At 37.9% G+C, this 14,790-nt stretch overlaps 1 protein-coding gene across 1 annotated transcript in view; it reads right to left on the bottom strand.

Annotated features, from left to right (window-relative positions):
- The window catches only part of PDS5B (PDS5 cohesin associated factor B), a 72,267-nt gene that overhangs the window by 24,742 nt on the left and 32,735 nt on the right, over positions 1-14,790 (bottom strand). Inside the window, exons 10-14 of the mRNA XM_033146484.1 lie at positions 13,468-13,562; positions 12,546-12,691; positions 5,122-5,273; positions 3,654-3,767; positions 1,948-2,029 (exon numbers count right to left, since the gene is read on the bottom strand). Coding sequence (XP_033002375.1) covers positions 1,948-2,029; positions 3,654-3,767; positions 5,122-5,273; positions 12,546-12,691; positions 13,468-13,562 — 589 coding nt within the window. The remainder of the gene's footprint in view (positions 1-1,947; positions 2,030-3,653; positions 3,768-5,121; positions 5,274-12,545; positions 12,692-13,467; positions 13,563-14,790) is intronic.

Genomic DNA, 14,790 nt, shown 5'->3' with positions numbered 1-14,790 from the left:
TTTGAACACAACAGCTCTACTTGGGAAGAAGAAAAGCTGACAGAAAGTCTAGGGCCAATGGTTCTTCTTCAATTCAGGCTACCACCTCACACAAGGATGAAATATACCAGGCACGTCCAACAGGTAGATCGTGATCTACTGGCAGATCACTGGCTCCCTCAAAGAAGCTCAACAACTTTTGCTCCCCTAAAAAAAGTTCATTTTTCTCGCTTTGCACCCCCCAAAACCAGGGCTTTCCTTCTCCCCAAAAAAAGCTCAACAACTTTGACCTGAACCAACCCCCCCCCAAGTTGCCAGTTTTCAACTCTGTAAGTAGATCACAGTCTCTTGGGAGTTGGCTACCTCTGAACTATACTAACCAAGGGTTACATTCATCCTAGCCTAAGAGCAGTTTAATTTCCAGCTGAGCCTTGAAGAAAAGCAAAGACTTAACTGCCAAAACAGTTCTCTTTTTAATTCACTACAAGCTCTCCAAGAGCCATTTAAATGTCTTTTAAAGCAAACAAAAATTCTCATGAAGAGACATACTGAACCAGACAAGAGGTCCACCAGCATCCTGTTTCCCAAAGGAACAAGCCCAACACTTCTGGATGTCAACCATCTAAGGCAAAGCTATCACCAAAATCTAGCAGCAGCAACAGCAGCAGCAGCAATAGCAAACCCCATTAATTATATGCTGTGTAAAATACAACCCCTCATTTTAATGTTGAGAGGGGTGAAGAAATCTCTCTATTTTTTTTTTGTAAGTTTCTATCACATCCTCCTTATTTGTCTTTCATATATAAAGCCCTAAGAAGCCATTTTTTAAAATCCTTTTCCTAACAACCACCTCTCCTCCTCCCATTATTCCCTAAGCCTCTTTGGATGTCTTGGGCTGTTAAGCTTCATCTCGAGGACTGTAAACTCTCGTTTGCCAAAGGAAGCATGTTTCAACCTTAGAGGTACAGAAACATTCTTTCCAAAGCTTCCAGATTAATATACGAACAAGTTAATCCAGATGTACACTGAAAGTTTGTTAAGAAAAGGAAATCAGTACTTTAAGGACCAGTTCTGATCTTAAAGGTGGAGGGAGATTCAAAAGATCTTTTGCAAACCTTCCCTCCTCCCATTTCCCTTTTAACATCAGAATGAAAAAGGGACTTGTTACAGGTGGGTGGACGCACTCATTTGCTAAATTTGGCCCACTAGGCAGATCCTGGTCATAATCTGTCCTGTAGAGAAAAATGATTACTTTCCCCTGAAATAAGTCATACTGAAAGTAGAATTAGTGAAATCCATGGACTGAAGTTAGTTAAATCTATTGATTTTGATAGGTCTATTCCAAGTATGATTTAGTCTGACACCTTATGGTTGTCCTGGATTGTAAGAAAAATGTCTTTACCACAGAGCCAATATTAATAGGGATATTTACTGCACATTCATTCACTCACTTCATTGTTATCCTGCCTTTCCTGCAAGGAACACATACATGGTTCTCATCCACTCAGCCCATTTTATCTTCACAACAACTTTGTGAGGTAGGGTAGACTGAGAGGCAACGAGTTGGCCAAAGGTCACTCAGGGAACTTCATTGCTGAGCAGTGATCTGAGCATGGATTTCCCTGGTCCTAGCTCAAGAGTCAACTGACAGTCCTTTTATTTTTATTATTGTTATGAAATAATAAAATTTAGTAAACACAATTAAATAAATGTTTCTAATGCTTTTATTTTCTAAAATGCCCTAATCTCTAACATATTATTTATTAAGATGCTAAAAGGACAATAGCTAAATGGGATAATTACTGCCTTAAGAGTCTAAATAATTTCTACTTTCCTTTTGCTTATTTGACGCTTCTTAAAAGGGAAGCAGTTTCAGAACCACAGTTGACTATTGAGCTTTCTACAAGAATTAGCCTGAACTAAGTATTTTGTAGTATGCACAAAAGTTAAAAAGGTTAATAAACTTACTTTGGGTTGCTTGATTAAGTCAACCATATCCTTTACTTGGTGCCGCAGCAGATTTTGACATTTCCACATTTCATTCAATGCCCTGATAGATAAAATATAAAGAAACAAATAACTGATATAGTACTCATCACTGCAACTTCCTAAACCGTTAGCACTATGAATAGGGAGAAACTTCCAATTAACAATTCACCTGGCTATAAGCCTTTAAGGCAGGCAGGGGCAAACTCGGCCCTCCAGATGTTTTGGGACTACAACTCCCATCATCCCTAGCCAACAGGACCTGTGGTCAGGGATGATGGGAATTGCAGTCTCAAAACATCTGGAGGGCAGAGTTTGCCTGTGCCTGCCTTAAGGCCTACTCTTCTGCTGAAGAACTAACAATATTTTGTTCTTGCCTTTAATGCCTTTAGCAAAATAGTTATTATTCAGATTCATTTATTTGGGGCTTTTTTGCATCCCTATTGCCTGCAAGCATTTCCTTTGGCAATGTTTGTGTTCCCTTTTTTCCTCTCATTTGGATGAGACTTCCATTTTTTTTAAATCTGTAATAGCTTCCTTAACTCTGTTTATTACCCATGATTGTACCCTCTCATAGCTTTCTGTATAGATTATTGTTGAGCTTCTATTATTGCAGTTTTGAATACCATCCAAGCATTCTGGAAAGATTGGTCCCTACTGACTTCCTCTTTCAACTTCCTTTTTATCAATCCATTCACTTCAGTTATTTAAATACTTTGGGTGATATTCAGCTAAGTTGTACTCAGAGCAGACCATTACTATTTAGTCATATTCATTAATTTACTTGAGTCTACTCTGGGGGAAAAGTTAATTGACTACCACCCACTAAAAGCAAGATACCAGCTAGGGAGGCAGTTTGAAGTTTGGACATGTGATTCTCTGCCTTCCTATTTTACCCTAACAACAACCCTGTGAGGTAGGTTAGGCTGTGAGAGACTGTGACAAGCCAAGTGAGTTTCTTGCTGAGCAGGGATTAGAACCCTTGTCTCCCAGGTCATAATCCAACACTTTAACCACTGCACCACACTGGTTCTCATGTTAGAGATCATTAGGAAAGAGATTGAAAATAAAACTGCCAATATCATAATGCCATTATACAAAAGTTTCTTAATTTATGCTGTGTTTATACACAAATTCTGATGCAGAGAAGCAGCTAAAACTGAGCACACTGTGCTTGTTGGGATTATCCTATAATTTCTATCTATCACTACTGTTTTCTAAGCAAATTGTACTCAGAGATGCTAATACCTATTAGACAATAATTAATGGCACCCATCATGAAATAGTGGGTATGTGGGGCAGACTAGAACCAAATTCATTTTAGCCTTGCCAACTTATTTTCAATTACATAGCCAAATAAACCAGTTTCAACTCTGTTCCGCCCATAACGTATTTGCAACATATTTTGAGAAAGTACTAAACAGCCTGAGAAAACTGTAATTCACAATCAAAGTAAACAGTCAAAAAATATGAAGGAAGTAGTACGGTCTCTTTCCCATTTTCTCTTCTTTCATGTTCAAGGATGGATTTTGATAGAAATCTTAACCTACTGAATACTGCAAGAAGTCTGGTGAGCACAGTCTGTATCCAGGTATTAGCCAAGCAAAAATTCTGTGGCACTAATATTATTAGATATATTAGCATTGCAAACATCATTATTAGTTCCAAATCTGTCATGTAAAACGTACTTAACAGCATTTGAATCCAGGGTTGCGTAAAGGTAGTATAAACATTTCATTCTTTCGTTTGTTTCCAAATTGTGAGGGACCATATACTGAGCAAATATGCGTTCCACCAGCAGTCTAAAGAGAGATAGTCAATAATAAGCCTCTGTTATATGAAACAAGATTGAAGTTACTAAAGCAAATTTCTCAATATCCTCTATGATTAAAAACTAAACACTATGATATAAAAACTAAATTGATACCAAGCTGATCTAAGTAAGTCAAATTTAACAAATAAAATTAGTAATGAAATGTTACAAACAGAATGCCACTTATTTAAAATACTTATAAGATCTATAGAAATACACAAAGGTTTGGTTCAGAGGTAAACAGAAACTATTGTTTTTGCCAGGTGAACAAGCTTCTAGAAAATTTGAGGCTTAGGTAAAGGTAAAGGGGCCCCTGACCATTAGGTCCAGTCATGTCCAACTCTGGGGTTGCGGCGCTCATCTCGTGTTACTGGCTGAGGGAGCCGGCGTACAGCTTCTGGGTCATGTGGCCAGCATGACAAAGCCACTTCTGGCGAACCAGAGCAGCGCATGGAAACGCCATTTACCTTCCCGCCGGAGCAGTTCCTATTTCTTCTACTTGCACTTTGACGTGCTTTCAAACTGCTAGGTGGGCAGGAGCTGGGACCGAGCAACAGGAGCTCACCCCGTTGCGGGGATTCGAACCACCAACCTTCTGATCGACAAGCCCTAGGCTCTGTGGTTTAACCCACAGCGCCACCCGCGTCAGGTGAACAAGCTTCTGGAAAATTTGAGGCTTACTCCCAGATAATTGTTTATAAAGTTGCAGTCCTAGTCTCATGCTCTGCTCTCCCTTCTCCTTTTGGAAGTACCATATGAGTTTATCAAAAGCAATCTTGTTAAAACCAGCCACAGTTCCACATGATGCCTGAACTGGAAAAACTCTGCCTTACTTAAACTGTGGTGAGAACCAACCAGGATAAAACCATGATTTCAGATCTTATCTTGCTCTCACTAACCACATTATGAAACATAAGACCTCAGCTTCAGAAAAAGGGCAGACCAAGATTTGTTTAAAAATAGTGTCTTTCAATATCTTCCTCAGAGGAGCCTGCAAGAAGTCTCTAGCCTTAAGCAAGTTAATTCACATAGCTGGGAATCATGGTTTTCCATCTAAGAACCCTATGGCTTAGTTTAGAATATAAGCTTCATTTGATCAAACAAACTGTATAGGCCGAGTATGAATATCACACCTATTTCTGTGAAAGCAAAAGAAAGTTATGGCCAGAGAATTCAGTACACTTAGCATTCCAAGTTCCAAAAGCAGTGCAGACTTTGGAAATGCTGTTTGAATGCCCTCCTAGACTCAATGAGCTGCTTGTGTTCTTTTCCGACTTTATTGCTATTGGTCAGCAGGCATACTCACACAAGGCAAAAAACCGTATATATTCAGGTTAACCTACCGATCATCAATACTGTTTTGATAATATATATGCAGCAGCTTGTCCTTTATCCAGGCAATTTGTTTTGAAGCTTCTTTTCCAGCTTCTGACTGCAAGGAGTACTTCTTGTATATCTGTGCAAGTCCCATCATTGCTTCTTTTCTCACTCTCCACTAAAACAACAACATATCTCAAACATCAAAATATAAATTTGTTTCTAAATATATTGTCATACACATTTCAAGATTTTGGATCGTCGCAATGTGCTTTATGTGCTGCTGCCCTTGAAAACAATCAGGTGCTGCTTCAACAACTTTGTAATGATTATGCTGAATTATTCATTCTTGCTGTTAACTGTTTCATTGGCTTTATTGGATATTCACTTCCACTATTGAGTGTTTTAATATTGTTGCTACCGACTTCCGGTTTGGTGCCGGTCAATGGCGGACGGGAGTCTGACGGCTCCGTCCTCCGTAAGGTTTTAGGGACTACCGTGCCTGCGCCACGGGTCCCTTAAAGCCACGGGAAGAGCGTCCCGTGGACCGTTTGCTTCGTGGGTCCCAGACATGCCGTCTCCGCTCCTGATTGACCCTCGTAAGGGGGAAAATCAGGCGAGCGAAGCTCCGGCACGGGACTGAAGAGGCGACTGCCTTCGGAGGATCAAAGCAGCGATCCCGCCAGACTCGAGCACCCGGCACTTCCGACATAGAAACTTCCAAAGAAACTCTGTAAGTAAAAGTTTTGGACTATTTGATGAGTTTGGAGAACACTGCTTACAGAGGAAATTTTAAAAGGAAGCCTGTTCCCTTTGAACTGTTTGCGCGAGCTTGGTAGCGCTAAAAGATCAAAGCCGCGACTAACGGAAAAGTTTTGCGAACTCTGCCAAACTTTTTAAAAGTTGATTAAAAGTTGTTTTAAGGATGTTTAGAGACTTAAAAACAGTTGATATGGCAAAAGAAGACACCGCTCGCCCTCTGGATTAGGATTCCGGGTCGGTAGCGGGCTGCAATATATTGTTGCCATTTTTTCTTTGCTACTGTTTCAGTGACTGTTTACCAGTGGAGACATTTTAACTTCTCTGCAGCCAGATACAAGTAACTTTATGGACTTGGTGGTAACACTGCAAGTGAGAAACAGCTACTGACTTGGGCTATTTAAAATAAACTCTTCTTGGCTATAAGGAAGTTTGCAACTTGGGAAAATTTGAACTCTTTGCCTAAAAGTTGGATTTTTGGACTGGTGTGGGACTCCTAGCTCAGCAGGCTCTTTGTTCTCAGAAGTGAGCTGCTGGCCACCTGGTGTTTACTTTTGGGACTGTTGGTCTTCTGCTGTGAATGTCTGAGATAGTTACCACAGCAACTGGAGTGACCTTGAGACTGAAATTGCAGAGCCCACAAGAAATGCAAGATAGCACTAGATCTAAAACAAGCAGCTCTACACAAAGAAAAAGCTCTGTTTCCCTAACCCTACAGGAACAAATGGAGAAACTGGTTGCCAGTGTGGCAGAATTAACAGCAGGACTTAATAGTGTTACTGAGGGGTTGAAGCAGACGCAAGAATCAGTGAATACAATTGGTGCATCAGTGAACACTACAGTTAACTCTGCAATAGAAAAACTCCAAGTTGATATAAAAGCTGATATTAAAAACTCCACCCAGATTCTGGAGAAATCAATTGGCCAAATTGAGGAAAATGTAAGGAGGAACAGAGAAGAAATTAATAAAATTGGGCAGGAGGTGACAACTTTGAAAAAAGATTCCGAGGAAATTAAAGTGGTCAGAGAAAAAATAAAAAAGGTGGAGGAGAAACTGGACAATTTAGATTTGGAGCAGATAGAGCAAATTGGAACAAGACAGAGAACTGTAGAAGAATCTCTTGCTTTTCTTCAACTCCACCAGAGAGAGGGGAACATCCGTTTGAGGGGTCTTCCAGAACTGGAAGGGGAAGATCTAAAAGCCTATATTGTGGAGCAATTCTCAACATACTGGGAGTTAGAAGAGGTAAACGTCTCAGCACGCATAGTGAAGGCCTTCAGATTTGGACCTAGAGGATCCAGAGGAAAGAAAAGCACCAAAACAGTCAGTGACTGTTTGATTGTGCTGCATGATAGACACGACAGAGACTACTTTCTGGACCTACATTATAGAAACAACCTGGTGGTACAGCAGAATAAAGTCATCTTTTATAAGGACATCCCCAAATTTTTCCTGGACAAAAGAGTTCCTTACAACGACTTGGTTACTGAGCTAAGAAGAAGAAAGATCTCCTTCAGTTGGGAATTCCCAGAAGGCCTTGCATTTACGTTTGAAGGAAAAAAGATAAGAATAAAGTCCCTGGCGGAAAAGCAAAAGTTTTTGGACAAACATCTGGAACAATTTAAAGGCACTCCACTTGATCCAGCACAGCTCTATAAGTTTCCAGAAGTATTTCCACCGCCGGGAGTACCAGGGCCGAGTCAAAAGGATCCAGAGGAAGGTAAGAAAGGAGAGGCAACTGGAGGAGAAGAATAAATAAAGGAAAATGGCGCTCAAGTTAATGACTTGGAATGTTCGGGGACTGAACCAGAGACCAAAGAGACGCAGAGTGTTTTACAGCATAGAAAAGAAGAATCTAGATATAATATGTTTACAGGAGACCCACATAGTTCGACGACACAGAAGACTACTACAGAACAAAAAATTAGGCCAAGAGTTTATATCATCGGATAAGGTCAAGAAGAGAGGAGTAGTGATTTATGCAAAGGAGAAATATAGCCCAAGACAGCTATTTAAAGATGAAGAAGGGAGATACATCGCAATTGAAATTAACGTACAAGGCGAAAAATTTCTGATTCTGGGACTTTATGCACCAAATGATGGAAAGTCGATTTTTTACAAAAAAATACATGACTTGCTGTTGGACTATTTGGACTATAAGGTAGTTTGCCTTGGAGACTTCAATGGTGCAGTTTCCACATTAATGGATAGATCTCAAAGAACTAAATTAACGAATGATGGGAAACTCCCAAAGACCTTTTTTGAAATGGTGGATAATTTGAATTTGGTGGATTCTTGGAGACTAAAAAACCCCACAGAAACAGAGGCAACTTATTTTAGTGAACCTCAGCAGTCATGGTCGAGGATAGACTACATCTGGATCTCGAATGAAAAATACAAAAGGCAGAAATTGGCCCCAAAACGCTTTCTGACCACAATCCGGTACAGTTAAATTTAAAAATGATTTCCAAGGATTCTTTTAGATGGAGAATGGATGACGCTCTGATGAGAGACACCAAGCTAGTAGAAAGAGCGGTGAAAAAGATGAAAGAATATTTTCAAATTAACTGGAGCTCCGAAGTGGAGAAAAGGATTGCCTGGGATGCAAGTAAAGCGGTAATGAGAGGATTCCTCATAAGTGAAAAAGCAAAAAAGAAGAAACAACAAAACGCAGAAATGGAGAGACTGTTGAAATTAATCAAAGAAAAAGAATTAAGAGGACATCCCAGATGTGTTAAAATTCAAAAAGAAATCAAATACTTGCAATCCCAATATGCGAATATTATGAATCAGGATATTGAATGGAAAGTGAAAATGATGAAACAAAGAACATTTGAATCTGCTAATAAATGTGGGAAACTACTAGCTTGGCAATTAAAGAAAAGACAAAAGGCAAATGTCATCAGTAATCTGGTAGTAAATGGAAAAAATGTGGAGAAACCGGAGGAAATCAGATGGTGTTTTCAAAGATTTTACAAGCAACTGTACAAGGAGGAGAAGATAGATGAAGCGGAGATAGACCGATTTCTGGAAAAGAATGGATTGCAAAAAGTCCCAGAGGAAAAACTAATAACTCTCAACCACCCAATATCGACACAAGAGATAGAGGATGCAATAAACAACATGCAATTGGGGAAGGCCCCAGGACCGGATGGATTAACAGCAAAATACTACAAGACATTGAAAGATTGGCTATCGCAGCCGTTAAGAGAAATTTGCAACAAAATACTAGAAGGAGATAGGGCACCAGAGACGTGGAAAGCCTTTATCACACTGATTCTAAAACCAGATACAGATAAGACTCTAATGAAAAATTATCGTCCAATATCCCTTTTGAATGTGGATTACAAAATTTTCGCAAATGTTTTGGCTACAAGGTTGAAAAGAGTGTTGAAAGATTATATACATAGAGACCAAGCAGGTTTCTTACCAGGAAGACAAATAAGTAACAACACGAGAATTATTGTGGATATTTTAGAAAAACTGGAAAGAGACATAAACACAGATGCGGCACTATTGTTTGTTGATGCAGAGAAAGCATTTGACAAAGTATCCTGGATATTTATGAAAAAGAATTTGGAAAAGATGGGAGTTGGAGAAAAATTCTTAAATGGCATTAAGGCCATCTATACAGAACAAAGAGCAAAGGTAATAGTAAACAGTGTGATATCGGAGGAGATTGAAGTTGACAAAGGAACAAGACAAGGGTGCCCTATCTCCCCTCTACTTTTTATTACGGTCCTGGAAGTCCTTCTAAATATGATACGAAAAGATAAACAGACAAAAGGAATTAGAGTGGGAGAGAAAGAATATAAACTACGCGCCTTCGCAGACGATTTGATGCTATCCCTGCAGGAACCGGAAAGCAGTGTTCCCAGAGCCTTGGAATTAATTGAACAATTTGGACTTGTAGCTGGCTTCAAATTAAATAAGCAGAAAACCAAAGTTTTAGGTAAAAATTTGAGTGCAGAACAGATTCAAAGAATACAAGAAGGCACTGGCCTCAATTTTGTTAAAACTGTAAAATATCTAGGTATCAATCTCACAACCAAGAATTTGAACCTGTACAAGGACAATTATGAAAAACTGTGGATGGAGATAAAGAAAGATATGGAAATATGGACAAGATTAAAACTGTCGTTAATGGGAAGAATAGCAGTGGTTAAAATGAATGTCCTACCAAGGATGCTGTTTTTATTCCAAGCCATACCAATTTTGGATAAACTGGATTGTTTTAAGAAATGGCAAAAGGACCTATCGAAGTTTATATGGCAGGGCAAAAGCCTAGAATTAAGTTTAAGATCCTAACAGACTCTAAAGAGAGAGGAGGCTTTGCCCTGCCGGATTTAAGACTTTACTTTGAAGCAGCGGCCTTTTGCTGGTTAAAGGATTGGTTTAAATTAGAGAATGTTGATGTGTTGGACTTGGAAGGACACGACAATATGTTCGGTTGGCATGCATACCTTTGGTATGACAAGGTTAAAATTCACAGAACTTTTAAGACCCATATAGTTAGAAAATCCCTGTATCAGGTCTGGACTAGATATAAGGACCTGTTGGAGAGAAAGACTCCTAGATGGATTTCTCCAGTGGAGGCCAAGGCCTATAAGAGACCGAACATGTCTGCAAATTGGTTAAGATATATGGACATATTGCAGCAGGAAGGGGACTCATTTAAGCTAAAAAGCTATGATCAAGTGAAAAGTCAGGTCCCCGATTGGCTGCAATATCATCAGGTGTACGAAACATTTAAAATGGACAAAAAAGTTGGTTTTCAAGTAGAAAAATCAAAACTGGAAACAGAACTGATAGAATCGAACTTTAAGAACCTTTCCAAAATGTATAATCTTTTGCTAGAGTGGCATACGAAAGATGAATTGGTTAAATCATCAATGATAGATTGGGCGAAAGATGTTGGATATAATATTATGATGGATGACTGGGAGAGATTGTGGCAGAAAGGTATCAAATTTACTGCTTGTCATAGTTTAAGAGAAAATATAATGAAAATGGTCTATAGATGGTATTTGACACCAGTTAAGATAGCTAAGATGAACACCAAAATGTCAGATGTATGTTGGAAATGTAAACATGCGAAAGGTACCTTTTTTCATATGTGGTGGTTGTGCCCAGCGGTAAATGCTTTCTGGGATAAGATTTATAATGAGCTTAAGAAGGTAATGAAAGTTACCTTTTGTAAGAAACCAGAGGCATTTCTTCTGAGCATAACCAATGAAGAGATACCCAGTCAGGATAGAGTGTTTTTTATGTATGCCACAACAGCAGCTAGAATCTTATTGGCAAGAACATGGAAAGGTGAAGAGATACCAACGGTGGAAGAATGGCAGATGAAGATGATGGACTATATGGAACTCGCAGAACTGACCGCCAGAATCCGGGACCAGAGGGAGGAGAAGGTGTCACAGGATTGGAAAAAATTTAAAGATTATTTAGTTAAATCAGTTAAATTGAATATTTGAGCAGAATTAAATAGAATATCGGCTTTAGTAGGTTTATGTTAGATAAAACTGTTAAGAGGAATTTTTTTTTGTGCGAATGATTTATTTGTTAAAAATGTGTTAAGATTTGATGCTAAGATAAGATTTATAGTTGATTAGGTATTCGATTAAGTAAAGTTAAGCATATTAAAATTTGGGCAAATGTTAATTGAATAAGATATAAAGCTACCTAGAAGATATATATGATTTTGAAGACAGTGGAGGGAATGGGGGAAGTCCCCAAACAGAGAAGATAGAAATAAGGAAAGTATGAAGATAAGTGTTAGCTTAAGGTTTGTATAAGTTTCTTTTTCTTTTTATTGTTATTGTTTGATTGTGTTTATGTAGTGTGTTTTTATGGTGTTAATGTTGGTGTTTATGTTATGTTTTTCTTTTGTTTTAATGGAAAATAATAAAAATCTTATAAAAAAAAAAATTAATATTGTTGCTACCTGCCCTGGGTTTGATATGAAGGGTACTGTGGATCTTTACACAACGCAGTCAGTATACTTCTCAAAAGGGGGGAGTTTGCTACAATAAGGCAACAAATTAACGCAAGGAAAGAAACAGTATTCAACCAGATTTTCCCTCAGCTATCTATCTATCTATCTATCTATCTATCTACACACACACACACACACACACACACTCACTCACTCAGTTTGATAAAGGTTGTTCTCTGTACCTTTGCTCTTCATGCACTAAGATTAAGTAAGTAGCTACATTGCCTTTTTGTAAGATGTACTACAGACCTAATTTGACATTTGAACAAGTTATAAATTCAACTGATCCACTAAACCTAATAAAATAAAATAAAATAAATCATACATTGGGTTGTTTTAAAGTACTATGGCTAAGGCAGAACAAAATAATTACAAAGACTGCCTTACACATTACAAAATCCTGAAGGCACTTCTGTGTGGATTGTAAAATGGAATCAGTTGTACACAAAACTTTCACTGCACTCACAACAAGTTCATTGTTTTTTTTACTATCATGTTTATACAATCTCATAATTTAGGAAAAGCAAGAATGTGCGGGTAAGGTAGATAATCACAGTATGCAAATATGCAATTAGTCAATTCTTGTGAGAAATCTTAGCAGAAAGGAATTTTTAACATGCTGAATTAGTTGCCTACTCTTGGACTAACAATGACTCCAAAGTAATTGACCTACATATACAATGACTTACCCGTTTGTCAAGCGTTCGCTCTCTCACAAAGTTAAGAAGATGGTCATTGACGAGCAAAAGATCTTTCTTAGCAGCAGTAACTATTGATACAATAACATCATGCCTGATAGCTTCTTCGGGGTCATGAGACCTTACTTTAAGGTATTCTGTACAAAAAAAGACATCCTAATTAAAACTTTATACCACTATGTCGAGTATCCTAAACTGATGTAGACGGATGCTGGCACACTAGTCCCAGAGAATGAAGGGCATAAGCTTGCATAATAGGAGACACTACAATTACAATTTAACATTTTCCTCTTAATAAACTCACTGTCCGTTATTATCTGATAAGTTGTGAACAAAAGACTTTTATTCATGAAAATAGCTAATTAAATCACTAGGGTGTTGTATTTGCTTGTCCGCCAACAGTTGAAGAATAAGGGACTTATCAGAAGTGTTTAATTGTTTTTAAAGGCTTTTATTTTTAATGGTATTATTTTATCACAGCTGTGTTTGCTGCCCTGGGCTCATTTGGAAGGGTGGGGTGTTAATTTAAGAAATAGGTTCTACATGGGAAGGCTACTTCAGACTAGTTATCTTCAACTTTTTCAGACCCAGAACCTACTTTTGACTCAAACATGCATTTGGGAACCCATTTTCTTAATCTTTTACTATATATTTCTATAGGGGTAGTTTCCCTGCTGTGACCAACTAGTGATTTAGTAAAATATATCTGACTGTATTAGTCAGATTAGGCCACAGGTGAGTATGAAGGCTTGCTTCCCTAACAAATGCAGAAAAAAAAGATGAGAAGTAAATATCATCACAAACCAGGCCCTTTGTAAATGCACTATAAAAACAGTGCTGTTATTTTGCTACTACTAAAAACAGAATAAATGTTAAGAGTTCTTCTTCTTTTGCAGACTCAATTTACTGATACCTGTTAAATCTTTTGCTAGATCTGGATGGTTCATAAGGCAGTGACTAGCAAATTTCACACATTCAAGACGGATAGGTACATGGATATCATTAAACCTGTTTTAAAAAAACAAAACACCAGTATGTTATCCCTCATTTCAATTTTCATCAAAATGCCATACCTATTGCTTCAAAGAATCAAAAGATGAACAGTCTGGTAAATATGACGGATTAGATCCATATATTTGCAAGCAGAAGAAATTCAACATGTATTATGTAAACTGTTATAACAAAGACTTAGAAGAATACTCTGAAAAGTTATCTCAAGATGCTGTGCAAGAGCCTGGAAACACAACAGCTGATTCCAGCTTTGGCAAGTCTGGATCCAACCCAATATTAATAAAGTTATAATGGCAATGAAGCTCCTTTGTTCAACTTTCTAATGTCATACAATCTGACATCCAAAGCTTCACTTGCTTACGACATTACTAAGGTATTCACTGTTCAAGAGAATGCACTATGTTCCATCTAGCTTAGTACTGTCTACACTAACTGGCAGCAGCTTGCTATGGTTTCAAGCAACAAGCCCTACCTAGAGATGCCAAGATTGAACTTGGAACCTTCTGCCTGCAATGCAGGTGGCTCTGCTATTGGGCTACAACTCTCCCCCCTTAACCTGAAGGCAGCCCTTTTTAGGGAAGTTTTTAATGTTTGATATTGTTGTATTTGGTTTCTGTTGGAAGCCGCCCTGAGTGGCTGGGGAAATCCAGCCAGATGGGCGGGGTACAAATAATAAATATTATTATTATTATTATTATTAACCTGCTACCCAACTTGTGTCTGATAATCAAGCTTGGCCATTTACATCCAAACAGATACCTCAAAAATGTAATACTATATAGCCTATTTCTCATTTTAACCAAAGGACAAATCAGCTGGAAGATACATTCTTTAAGCATGCATCTCTTTCATGCAAATATTTATTAATATATGCATTTGTAACCTAATTAAAAGTCTAAAACCTTTTTTTTGTTACTGTGGCTTGGAAAGCCCCACAACTGTTGAATATTAATCAAATACAATATAAACATAGAATTGATTATTAAAATGTTGTGGTGATGACAAGAGTCAGATTAATCTACATTAACAGAAAAAAGAGAATGGCAGTAAACTAAGTAAGATGGTTTGTAATTGTAAGCTTTGTGGAACCACAGATAAAGATCTAGCTTTATTTATGTCAATTTCAGAGGACACGGAACAAAAGAATTCATATATATCTATAGCTCATATTAGACATAAAAGAATGTAAAAAAAAGCTACATAATAACAAAATGTTACATTAAAT

This window comes from Lacerta agilis, chromosome 4 (genome assembly GCF_009819535.1).
Source record: "Lacerta agilis isolate rLacAgi1 chromosome 4, rLacAgi1.pri, whole genome shotgun sequence".
Lineage (NCBI taxonomy): Eukaryota > Metazoa > Chordata > Lepidosauria > Squamata > Lacertidae > Lacerta > Lacerta agilis.
Note: the sequence above shows the minus strand (reverse complement) of the source record. Positions and strands in the feature narration are given on the sequence as shown.